This window comes from Chiloscyllium plagiosum, unplaced genomic scaffold (genome assembly GCF_037043375.1).
Source record: "Chiloscyllium plagiosum isolate Xiang-an unplaced genomic scaffold, Cpla_swu_hap1 HiC_scaffold_7, whole genome shotgun sequence".
In the NCBI taxonomy this organism is placed as follows: domain Eukaryota; kingdom Metazoa; phylum Chordata; class Chondrichthyes; order Orectolobiformes; family Hemiscylliidae; genus Chiloscyllium; species Chiloscyllium plagiosum.
Genome location: NW_028270145.1, coordinates 30,356,139 through 30,369,571, shown reverse-complemented (window position 1 = coordinate 30,369,571; position 13,433 = coordinate 30,356,139). Strand labels below are relative to the sequence as shown.

The window sequence follows — 13,433 nt, the reverse complement described above, 5'->3', positions numbered from 1 at the left end:
TTTCAGTCCTTGATAGTTGGCGGAGCTGAAAGTTTTGATTGGAGCACCACTTACTTAACCTGTGTCTACTCTTCACCTGTAGTCTACTGCTTGCAAGCATGGCTGACCCTCTGCCTCTTGTCTTACCAGTATATACATATCATTTTAAAATCGTTCAGCTTGCAGCGCAGTTCTGCACATTTTACTTTTCTCCTTTTCAGCTATCCTATCACGCAAATTGTGTAGATACTCTGGTGCTTTGTCGAAAATGTTTCTTGTGTTGTAACTGCACACTTCTGTTGTACCTCTCTGTTCTACAGCTCAACAGTGTCAGTGCTATTTTCATTTTCATCCACCACTATGTAATTGCACCCTTCTCCTTAATTCCCTCCCAAAAATTACCAAGCGTATAGAGAAGTCTTTCCATTGTGTTCTGGAGCTACTTTTCCAAGGTCTTTTATTGTCCATTTTACTTCTATATTATATAACACTTTTTAAAAGGATTTTTCTTTTACACCAGCTTTTCCCCACCCAGGTTTCCCCCATATTCAGCAAAGCCTCACTCTCCTGCAGGATTTTGCAAATTTTTCTAAATGGGGGCTTTTTACAAATAGTGGCGCACTTCAACATTGTCCCCCATTCGAACTCTAACTAGACATCGGAAAAAGAGCTAATGTATTGCAGAATTGTTTTTTGCCCCTTCATTTGCAGCAACAAAACTAACATGTTAATGAGGCAACCTTGTGCCAAAATAATACAAGCTTTCACAAAATACAAATGATGTCCAGGCAAGATCTCCCTCTTTCTGAGGAACAACAGAAGCTGAGCTGTGACATGACACAAGCTCAAGATTATTAAGACTCAGGATTTTTTCCATTTATGGGCAAATTCATCAATCCAGCAGTGATATCTTTACTTAGGGAGTGGTGAGAATGTAGACCCACACATATGAAGTAGTTGAGGTGACCAGCGTAGATGGACTTAACAGGAAGCTAGAAGCACATGAGGAAGAAAGGATTAGAAGACTACGTTGATGGAGTTAGATAAAGCAGGATGGGCAGTAAGTTAAGTGGACCACAAGTACTCGTACGGAATAGCTGGACCAAATGGCTAATTTCTGTTATTAAATTTGGAACCTTATCCAATTCATAAAACTCTCTAGCAATGACCTAAAGTCAGGAGGAGAGAATTGTAATTGTACTCTTGAATGTTTTCTATGATTTGAGTTGATACAACAGGAAACTTTCTCACCTACTGCTCTCAAATGAGGACAAGGTATTGCTGCATACTTCGTGATAGCGTGGTCTGGCCTCAGTGCTTACAGGGGGGGAATGAGCTGACTGCAAGATATGTTGTCCTTGATGTTTTACTGGTAATTGACTTGCTGTGCTGATTATTTCATCCTTCTCTGACAGATACTGCAACAGCCACTTGCAAGTCCTTGGTTTGGTGCCCAAAAAGGAGAGGAAGAAAAAGAATGAGCAGTTAGAGGAGGTGCGTCCCAGATTCCACCCTGATGCTACCATGGCAGTCAGCCTGGCAGTGCCCTCGCTGGCCTTGAAGGCAGCAAATGGTCTGGATGGGCCAACACGATCCCCGCAGCGGCCCCGACTGACGCTTCAGTACCTGGAGCATGAGCTCGATGATCCATTCGCTTTCCCCGACGATGACGACTACGTGCTGCGGAAAGGGACCGTCAAACGGAAGCTTCAGACCAAACTGGCTCAGAACCGGCAGCAGCAACGACTGCTGCGAGAGCCTGAGACTTTCAGACTGCAATCAGAGCACTTTATCCCACATACTGCACCATCACGGCTGCTGTACCCTGGCACTCCCCCTCTCTCAAGTCCCCCCCAACCCGCTGGACTGCCACAGGGCCTGCTATGCAAACCCCCTCCACCTCCACCCCCAGCTCCCAGCTTGCCGCAAGCATCAACCCACAGCATCGTTACGACAACGCCAGCCTCGCATTCGCCAAATGGAAAGGCCCACCAGTCTGCCTCACCGCTACAGCAGACGCCACCCCCAGCACAGCCAACTGCGACCCTACCGCCGCCTGTCACCATGGCAACAGACTCTCCCCGGCCTGATGTGGTTGTCCTCAAGGCTTCAAAATCCACACCAGTCTGCAGGCAGCGGTCAGCCTGTAGGAGCAGGCTACAGAGACTAGCAAAGCTCTGTGCTGAAAAGCAGCTGTTGCACCGGGATCTCTTCCCACATCTAGGTAGGAGCGTGAGGTGTTTAATCTACTTTTGCTGAAAATGCAATCCTTTAACATGTCAGTCAAGTAACCCCTTCGGTAACCAGGTTAATTCTGTGAAAAATGAGCGGCACTTCGTTAAGCAAGCATTATGCACAGTTCTTGTATCCTTGTGACAAAAACAGTGTGGAGTACCAATTAGCTGACAAGAGTCATGTAAGAACTGAGGTTTTAACTTCCAGGAGAGATTAAACAGACAGGATAGCACTGAGATGTGATCTTGTAGAGCCTTTTAAGTTTTGAAAGGGTTTAATAGTTATATGTACAGATAAGGTTCCCAGTGGTTTTGGGGAGATGGCACAGAATCTGGACTAAGTGCCATTAAAAAGATGGTCACTTAGGTGACACGGTGGCTTACTGATCAGCATTGCTGCCTTACAGGGCCAGGGACTCAAGTTCTGTACCACCCTCAGGCAACTGCCTGTGTGAAGTCTGCATGGGTTTCTTCTGGGTACTCTGGTTTCCCCACAGTCTAAACATGGACTGGTGAGGTGAATTGACCATGGGAAATGCAGGGTTACAGGGATGGGGCAAATGGATACAGGTGAGATGCTGTTCAGAGGTTCGTATGCACCCAATCAGCTATTTGGCCTGCTTTGACACTGTCTGGATTCTATAATGATAAATCAAATAAGGTGTTCATGGGAAACATGTTTAGTCATGATGGTTTATGTGGAACTTGCTGTATTATGCAGTGGTTTAGATGAACAGAGTGGATGTGTTTAAGAGGAAGCTGGCCATGTACACGAGGGAGAATGAAACACACATATTGCTGAAAACAGTCATTTTGCCAAAACTTTGAAAGGCTTTGGCTGCACGCCTCTTGCTCAACAATATTCAAATTCTGCCATAGTACAACTCAAAGGAAGAGCAGGGTTTTGTAGATAGCTGAGCTGAAGAAAGATACAATTCCGGTAAGGAGCATTAACATTGGCAGAAAACTGTTGGACTGATTTTGCAGTGTATATTCTATGTAAATTCAAATGTTTCTTTTCGAACTGGTTTGCTCCTCCATGTGCTCTTGTCTCTGTTTCTCATCATTTATCCCTCACCGAAGATGTCAAGTTTTGAATGTAATCTGGTCCTTCAAGTGCTGTCTTTTTGCAAATGGCTATCATTCATGTATTAAGCAGGTGGATGAGGTGACAGTTGACATGTTGGAGATGGGGTACTGGGGAGACGGGGCTGTAGTGTATCTCAAATTTTTGATTTTGTTCATGTCCAACTACCCCAATGTATGACTTGGAGCTGGAAACCTGGCTCCTTCTGCCTTTGGAAATATTAACTTAAGAGAAAAGTTGAGAGATGGAAGAAATTCCAAATGTTGAGGCCAGAGTACAGCTGCCAATGATGGAGCAATGACTTTTGGAGATGTGCAAGAAGGCAGAATTAGATGAGCATTGGTTACTTCAAGAGGGTTTGGTGTGATTTCAGAGGAGGGGAAGGATGAAGCTATGGAGGGAATTTTAAACCAGGATAAAATTTTCAAATTGAAGCATTATTGATTGAGGAACCAATGGAGATCTGTAAGCTCAGGTGGCTAGTGAACAGGTGCTGGTATCTGTTAGGATAGCCAAAGAAGAGTTTTGAGTCTGCTTAGCTTTATGGAGAATGGTTGTATGACTGGCAGTGAAAGCATTGGAATTGCCAAGTCATGGGTGATAAGTTGAAGCAACTCAGTGTGCTTCTCCATTAATTTTTATTTTCTTCACTTTTTTTTCTTCTCACCCATTTTAACTTGTTATAATTTCTTTTCTGATAACTAGATAGACATTTTCCACCACAACCCACTTTCTATTTGTCCACAGTTTGTATCGAGCTGTTTCAGAATTGTTGGTGCAAAACACGAATAGTGTTTCCTGTTCATTCTGTTAATAATGACCAGAACAAGTCAGCATGGTCTAAGAGTGTTATGGCTATGGAGTGGCATTTTATGTATGATTGTTACTCCACCATGTGTTTTGTTCTGACACTACTTGCATTTGTTTTGTGATGCGGCGTTGTGGTGGAATCCTTTTTTGCACAGTTATTGAGTTGTAGTGTATGCTTTTCCACAGGGTATGGTTGGAACAGAAAACATTGCATAGTTTGAGGGAGCACTTTGATATCGATGTGCAAAGCAGAATGATGGTCCAGATGCAAAGGGTTGAGTATCATTCTTCTGTGCTGTAAATGTTTGTACATGGACAGGCATCACGATGTAATGGGTAGAGCATGCTTGAGAAGCATCTATGAAAAATATTATCATGTTTCTTCTGACAAAAATACTCATGATTTGCCTATCACTGTCCATGAGACGTGATAGTGTGAAGTGGTCATCACATCTACGATGTTGCAGAAAAAAGTATGAATTGACTGTGAAATGATTTGGGACTTCCTCAGGTGGCGTGGGGTGCTATAGAACCTTTCCGTCCTGATGCAGTTGGAGAAAGTGTTGAAAGAGCTGACATTTGCAGAAGTAATAAGTGGCAGACGTTTCAGCGTATTGCATTCCTCACTTACGTACTTGTGATGACAATGGCAGTAATCAGTGTTGCTGCATTTTTTTTCAGAAAAGCTAAAAGCGTGTTAAATCTGAGCTCCTTTATAGGGAAGCTTTGCCTTGACAACCATGAGCAAGGCGATCCATGTTGTGGGGGAAGGGGGTGTGAGGGTGGCAAAGAAACTAATCTTTTGTTATTTGCTGTACCTAATCACGTTGTACAAGTATTTTCCCCTCATTGCCCATTTGGTGTTAACGAAGCCAATTTGGTGTGAATTCACTTCATAACAAATGCTAAATGCAGAACAGGTTCGGATGGTGGTTTATGCCATGGGTTCTTTGTTCAGATTTCCTACCTCAAATAATAATAAATAATTCATGGCTTGAAAGGTGGAAGAGTGGAAGCAAATCCAATAGCAACTTCCAAACAGAAACTGAATATGCAATAAAAGAAAGGAAGAGAATTGCAAAGGATTTGGGAAAACTAATTGGGAGTAGTGCTCCATGGATAACTTGTCCAAAAAGAAGAGCTGATCTAGCACAATGGGCCAAATGCTGTCTGGTATTGCGATTAAGTAATTAACAACTAAAATCAACACTACTTAGAGTTGATAGGCATTACCATTTGAAAGGAAAATATTATCTCCAAAGGTAGCAAATATTGAGATCCTTATGTTGGGATAAGCAGTGGGATGTAAAACACTTGTCAGCAGTGACTGACTTGAACAAGAAATCCTTCACCATACTAACCTTGCAGATGTGATGATAAGTCGAGACCTCCGTTGAAAGCAAAAAAATCTCAAGGTGATAGTTGAAGCAAAGAAATGGAGATCTACCTGATGCCCTGGCTGATAATTATCCCCAAATCAAGATCGCTTCCAAAAAACATGTCCATTTGCTGTTTTTAGGATTTTGCTGTGCGCAAATTAGCTGCTATGTTTCTGACACTGCATCAGTGATAACAGTTCAGAACTATTTCATTGATTGTAAAGAGCTTAAGGCATCGTGAGGTCACCAAAGGCGCTATATTCATCTGTTTATTTTTGTAACTTTACTGTCTAAGTGATCTTAGTGTGTGTTTGAATGTTGGATGCCCATTTGGCTTCATGCTGTAGTTTTGTAGCACGTTTTCTGTATATACCAGTAACCAGCACAGAAACTTTGTGAACAATGTAGTCACATGAGGTGGCAACTGCAATTCTAAAGTGTCAATAACTCTACCCAGTATTAGAGAGGTGCCCATATCAAACATAAGCCATACACTATTCCAGTCAGAGTTAGAATTTATAGCATGTTAAACATGCTGAGGTCTCCAAGTCAGATAGGTGTTTCTGGGTGTGTTTGTAATAAAAGTGCAATTCTAGTAATAAAATAGCAGACAGTGACTCGGGTCAGTGTGTTCTTAGAAAGACAAATAGTGACTCTGGTGTGTGTGTGTGTGTGTTTTTTAAAGGAAGGAATAATTTTGTGTTGCCAGTGTAGATTTCATACTTGTCATCCTAAAACCTTAATTTGCAGGATCAGTGTGTGAGTGTTAAAGGAGACAGTACCTCATGGACAATGTGTTAAAGGCGACAGTAACAAGCAAGGCAAATGTGAGTGTTTCAGGAGACAGTAATTCAAGGAGCTAGAATGAATAATTGGGTTGAAATGATAGGGAAGGATTTGGGTCAGGTTCAGAGGTAGAGGAGAGGGATGGTAGCATCAGGGCCTGGTATTGTGGGTGGGGTAGGAGATGTATGTGTGTGTGAAGGGGCCTGGGGAAGGTGCAGTTCCAGATGTGAGGGGCAAGTGTGAGCTCTGTATCTAACAGTATAACATTTGAGTAGCTATTTGACTTAATATCATCAGGATCACATGAACAATTGTCTGAATTAAATGGAGACTTTTGGAAGGGTCCTTGTGTAAAAGAATTACTGCGCTAATTCCTTTGGAGTGTACTAATGTAGGGCTACCGAGGCTCCCCATGTGAAACATCGATCTGTATGATCAGTGCCTGTGTGGGCAGTAGAAAATCTCAAGTGGCTCATGGCAAGTTTTCAAGGAGACTGGTTCTACTGATACACTAACATCATCAGTCACAGAGATGTACAGCATGGAAACAGACCCTTCAGTTCAACTGGTCCATGAGTCAATGTTAGGGGAGAGGGTGGTGCGCTGGGTGTGCGTGTTGGGGGGGGGGGGATGTGGCGCCTGGGATGGGGCTCTGTGTTTGGGAGAGGTGGGTGGGGTTGTCCAGGATGGGAGTCTGTGGGCTGCCCAGGATTGGGGGTCTGTGGGTTGGTGCGCTGGTTGGGGGAGGGAGATGTCTGGCCCAGGGTTGGGGTTTGTGGGTTGAGGGTGGAGCCCGGGATGGGGTCTGATGGTTGGGGCAGGGTGAGGGCAGAGCCCGGATGGGGGTATGTTAGAGGAGAGAGCAATGCCTGGGCTGGGTGTGTTAAGGGGGGGGAAAGAGGGTGATGCCAGGTGTGGGTATGTTAAATGATAAAGAGATTCTCTCGATCAGTCATGAACGGAGAGACAGAGGGGACAGTGCAGGGAAAAAAAAGTTAGTGCCTCGTTAAAAGGCCACAGCAACTCTCGGCATTGTTTTGTTAGAGGAGATAGTGACAAAGAAGCAGGCCAGGTCAGCACCCCCTAGTGGCTTGCAACCAGAGGCAGTTCGATTCACTGGAGCTAATTGAACTCAGTTTTTGCTGTATTATTAACGGAGGAGCAAGCTATTTGGTGAGTCTCCGGTAAGTGTTTAAAATCTTTTTTTCTTAAATGTTATTGTTGTATGCAAATTCGTGATAATTTCAGTAAAACATACAAAGGCAACATAACTAAGTGAAATAATATATTGCAACAGCTCAAATTTACTTAAAATGGCAGTTCAGGTGATGTGTCAAAGCAACGGCAAGTGGGAGCTATTGGATACCTTTCGTGATACCTGAGGTAAGACTTTGAAATTGTACTAGCTTCAGCTTAGAGTTCGAGGTGGAGGCAGAACGGCAGACAGTGACATCTATCAGGGAGGGGAAATATCTGGATACTTTATGCTAGGAAACAGTGACACCTGTCTTCTGATTTAGTCAGTGCAAGGAACAGGAGGGTGTTACTGTGAGTGAAGCTGATGTTGGAACTGTAGGGCAGGAATGTGGGAGTGTCGGCCTCTAACTGACCAACAATTTTGAGCTTCTTTCAGCCTGTTTCGAGGAGAGTGGGGACTGCAGGATTGATGTGCAAACTTGGCAATGCCACTATGGTACAGGAAACTGTTCTAGTGGGATGCAACAAGGAATATTGTAATTGTTATTATAACCAGGGGGGTTGACGTTGTTCTCTGCAGCAAACAGAGAGAGTTTAGACAGCTGTGTTATCTGCCCAGTTCCGTCATTTGCTCAGTGCTGGAAGGGAATTTGTCATGAAAGGTGTGGATCCAGTGGTCATGATCCATATCAGCACTAACGACTAAGGGAGAACATAGAGATCGGTCTGTTCAGGAGACTGGTGATTGAGCAAGCCTGCTGAGGACCCTGTGGTGGTATGCAACTAACAAGCTAAGAAACCTTCTCTGAACTGCCTCCAATGCATTTATATCCCTGCTTAAATAGGGAGATCAAAACTGCAAACACTCTTTAAAAATCTGGTCCCACAAATGCTCTATATAACTGGAAATATAACATCTTCCTTTCAGGTTCAGTTCTCTCAAAGTATAACTTCTCAAATTGTCTTTTTGAATACGTGCTGTGCCTGCATATTAACATGCTGTTAGCCAACCGTTGCCTCAGTTTGCTGAGTGACACTTCCCTCATGATTGTAATTTTGTCTAACTGTCTCTCCTCCACATTTTATAGCTACCAGTGGAATGTTTTTTGTATTGTCTATAAGGTGAAGACAAAAGTAAAACATTTCTCATTTCAGAGTATGATCTGCTATTAACTCACCCTCTAAAAGGAATAAACTCACTTTACTTACTCTCTCCCTTTTTTTAACATAGCTGTAGAAACTCTTGCAATGCATTTTTACATTCCAAGCTAACTTCTTCCTCTCATACTGAAGTCTCTGCCCTTCTGATTGAAGGTTTTCTTCATTCTCTTCCATTGTTTATATCCTGACCAATCATCTGACTGACTGAGCTCTTCCCCACAAGGGTTTAGAAGACTGGGTTGTCTTGATTGAAGTGCAGAAGATCTTGGTTGCTCTTAAGGTGGATGTCAAAAGAATGATTCCTCTTGGGCAGCCTGGAACTAGAGGGCATAGTTTAAAAATTGGGGGCCATTGTTTCAAGACACATATTGGGAAATTTTCTTTTCCAAAGTGTGTTCTTGAAGCACTCTGCCTCAGAAGGTGGTGGAGATAGGGTCATTAACTAGATGGACTCTTGCTGCGTAAGAGAATTGAGGGTTACTGGGATATATCTTGAATAGTGGGGAAGTCTTGAGTGGCAAAATGGAATAACAGTACCAGTTGGGTGTCACAGTGGCTCAAGGGTTAACACTGCAGCCTCTCAGCGCCAGGGACCTGGGTTTGATTCCTGCCTTGGGTGAGTGTCTGTGTAGAGTTTTACACATACTCCCTGTGTCTGCGTGGGTTTCCTCCCACAATCCAAAGATGTGCAAGTCAGGTGAATTGGCGATGCTTAATTACCCATAGTGTTAATTGCATTAGGCAGGGTAAATGTAGGAGAATGTGCCTAGATGAGTTACTGTTCGGAGGGTCAGTGTGGACTTGTTGGGCCGAGGGGCCTGTTTCCATACTGTAGGCAAACTAATCTAGACCGTGATTGTCTGTCCTAACTCTTGAGACCATTGTTAGAGGAGACAGACTGACGAGGTCAGTGTGTTGAAGGAGATGGGAACTCTTTAAAGTACACAAGGCTGCTTAATATGTGAAGAACCCATAGTGCTGGGGTTGTACGTTTGTGTGGATAGAGTGTTGTCTAATTACTATAAACAAGTTGGCATAAGGGGGGCATTTTCCATATGACAAGTTGTAACTAATGGAGCGCCACAGGCATCAATCCTCAGACCACAATTATTTACAATGTATTCAAGTCTTTGAAGTTAATGTTTCTAAGCATATAAATAGGTGGGAGGGCAAGTAGCCAGGATGACATGAAGTTTGCATTGGGATATAAACAGGTTATGTGGACAGAAACTTGACATTTGGAGTGTGTGGGATAATGAGGTTGTATACTTTGGCAGCATGAATAGAAGAGTTGAATATTATCTGGGGTAAAATTGCAGAACTGAGATTTGGGGATGGGATTACATGAATCATGTCAAGCTAGTGTATTCGTTCACTCTGAGGGGAAAGGCAAATGAAGAGTTGGCATTTATTTCAAAGGAAATGGAGTATAAAAGTAGGGAGGTTTTGCGAAAACTATAAAAGGCACCAGCGGCACGGTGGCACAGTGGTTAGCACTGCTGCCTCACGGCGCCATAGACCCGGGTTCAATTGCTGCCTCAGGCAACTGTCTGTGTGAAGTTTGCACATTCTCCCCGTGGGTTTCCTCCGGGTGCTCCAGTTTCCTCCCACAGTCCAAAAATGTGCAGGTCAGGTGAATTGGCCACACTAAATTGCCCCTAGTGTTAGGTGAAGGGGTAAATGTAGGGGAATGGGTCTGGGTGGGTTGCTATTCGGAGCGTCAGTGTGGATAGGGTTTTGTCTAATTACTATAATCAAGTTGGCATAAGGGGGGCATTTTCCATATGACAAGTTGTAACTAATGGAGCGCCACAGGCATCAATCCTCAGGCCACAATTACTTATTATGTATTCAAGTCTTTGAAGTTAATGTTTCTCAGCATATAAATGTTGGGCTGAAGGGCCTGTTTCCATGCTGTAAGTAATCTAATCTAGTAATCTAAGACAGTAGCGACGTGGGTTCACGTATGTGCCAAAGAGTTACAAAGTCCAAGGGTCATTAATGATGGAAGATTATCTCTTGAGTCTATTAAACTAGCAGGGATCTGTGTGAAAGGAGATATGTGCACTCGGTCAGTGTGTTAGTGAGGATGGTAAGACTCTGGGTCAGTGCAGTAAAGGAGACTGACTCTGCAGGGCTCAGTGTGTCCATTGAACTTGGTGTAACTTGAGGGCTCTGTGTGTTGAAGGGGCGACAGCCTGACGGGACTGTGCGCACCAGTGAAAGCAATTGTTTATGTCACTAGTGTTTCTTGAGATGAACGTTTGATCAGATAGACTTGGTCATTCAAGGAGGGCAGTTGCTATTGGGATCCATTTGTGCTGTTAAATGAGCCTGAGGCTCTAGTAAGTGGAGAAGGAAGATTTTTGACCTCTGGTCATGTCTAGAAACTCCTTAAGCTTCACACTTTGTCTTCTGATTCTTTATTAAATAATTCAGGGTTTTCCCTACACGATACTGGGTGTTTATCCCACAGGTCCCTTTTAGTATTACTTGGAAAACCTTTCCATGGGTCTCCAGTATAATGCTTTGCATCCTACCTTGGGTTCAATGAGATGACATTCTTCTTGTCTACAGGGCTAGACTGGTCTGAGGACAGCGAGGAGGAGGAAGAGGAAGATGAACGTATGCCTCCTTGCCAGTTTGCGTGGACGTTGCGGGACAAGTGGTCAGCTATTCGTCCCGAGTGAGTACCATCTGGGTAATCATTCAGCAACATGAGGGACTCCTGGTTTGGGAATTGATAACTTGACATTTTAGGCCTATTTGTCATTTTTCTACTGAACTAACCCTTATGACTTTGATTGGCTGCGCACACCTTTTGAATAAGGAATAACCGTTCGATCTCCTTGACGAGACTTCATATGCATAAATCTGGTCTCCACATGACCAAAAGGACAGAGAACTACTGAAAACATGAGAAATGTTCCTTGTAGATCTACGAGACCAAACGGGTGGATGATGAGCAAAGTTGGTAATGTTATGGGTCTTTGTTGTTGAGGATGTAGACCTCTGCAAACTGACATGATTAACATTTTGTGGGGAGATTTCTGAAAATCATTATATGGGACAAAATACATGGTTACTTGCAGGGTCATTGAGGAAAGCCAATTTGATTTATTAAAGAAAAAGCTTGATTAGATAGCTTTCTTGAGACCTTCATGAGGTGACACAGAAGGCCGATTAGGATAATGCTGTTAATTGGTGTACGTGGATTTCCACAAAAGAATTTAATCAAGTGCCATACAACAGACCTCTGACCAAAGTTGGAACTCATGGAATCCAAGACACAGTAGCAATATGGAACCAGTATTGGCTGAGCTTGAAAGGTGCTCACTGAATAGATGCTTTTGGATTGTCGGAAAGTTTATTATGGAGTTCACCAGAGGTTTGTATTATGATCCCAGCTCTTTCTGGTGTATCCATGTTTATATATGATCTCATCCTTGGCAAAATTTCAAAATTTGCAAATGATCCAAAACCCTACATGTTGTGAACTGTCTAAGGAGGATGATGTTGAACTTCAAAAGGGCATGGGCAGATGGGTAGATTGGACAGACAAGGAGAAAATGAAATTTAATGCACAGAGCAGGAAATGATTCATTTTGGTAGTAAAACACTAAGACAATGGAAGGTGCAGAAGTCAACAGACCTGTGTGTCTAAATGCTTAGGTCATTTCAGATCGTATGACAGTTTGTGAGTATGTTGTATTTCTGTTTTATTTTGTTCGTGCATTTTATTTTGCGAGTCAGTCTAATTCAGAATGCACAGCATTGCAAATATTTTTGTTACAGTACTTGAAATTGTACCTTGTCTTTTTACCCGATGGGACATGAACCAATGAACTTAACATTGATTCCTATCGGAATCCGAGATTCACTTTCAGTTTCTTCACTTAGAATTGGAACTGCCATTCATTTGCAGGGCAGCTCGGTGTTTAGCACCGCTTCCTTAGAGCGCCAGGGACCTGAGTTTGATTCCAGAGCAACTGTGTGGAGTTTGCACATTCTCCCCATGTCTGCATGGGTTTTCTCCAGGTGTTAGTTTCCTCCCATAGTCCAAAGGTATAGAACATTACAGTACAGTACAGGCCCTTCGGCCCTTGATGTTGTGCCGACCTGTCATACCAATCTGAAGCCCATCTAACCTACAGTATTCCATGTACGTCAATATGCTTGTCCAATGACTACATAAATGTACTTAAAGTTGGTTAATCTGCTACCGTTTCAGGCAAAGCATTCCATATCCTTACTACTGAGTAAAGAAATTACTTCTGATATCTGTCCTATATCTATCACCCCTCAATTTAAAACTACGTCCCCTCGTGCTCACCGTCACCATACTTGGAAAAAGGCTCTCCCTGTCCATCCTATCTAACCCTGTGATTATCTTATATGTCTCTATTCAGTCTCCTCTCAACCTTCTTCTCTCTAACAAAAACAGCCTCAAGACCCTCAGCCTTTCCTCGTAAGGTTAGGTGGACTGGCCAATGATAAATTGCCCATAGTGCCCAGCAATGTGCAAGCTAAATAGATTAGCCATGGAAAATGTGGGATTACACAGGGGTAGTGTAGGTCTGTGTGGACTCTGAGCTGAATGGTGGTTCTTGATCTCCTGAGTGTTTGGAACATTTTCTGCTTTATATTTCCAGCATTTGTGATTTTTGGATAGGCACATGGAAGGTAGTAAAACGAAGGGTATGTAGGTTAGTCTGATCTTAGAGTAGGATAAAAGGTTGGCACAACATTGAGGGCTGAAGGGACTGTTCTATGCACAATATTCTGCTTTACTAGTATGCT

General features: G+C 43.1%; 1 protein-coding gene across 2 annotated transcripts in view; it reads left to right on the top strand.

Moving 5' to 3' along the window:
* The window catches only part of LOC122551428 (INO80 complex subunit D-like), an 81,242-nt gene that overhangs the window by 32,940 nt on the left and 34,869 nt on the right, over nt 1-13,433 (top strand). For both annotated transcript variants that reach the window (XM_043693321.2, XM_043693320.2), the window contains exons 3-4: nt 1,395-2,203; nt 11,211-11,319. In XM_043693321.2, the coding sequence (XP_043549256.1) occupies nt 1,395-2,203; nt 11,211-11,319 (918 nt within the window). The remainder of the gene's footprint in view (nt 1-1,394; nt 2,204-11,210; nt 11,320-13,433) is intronic.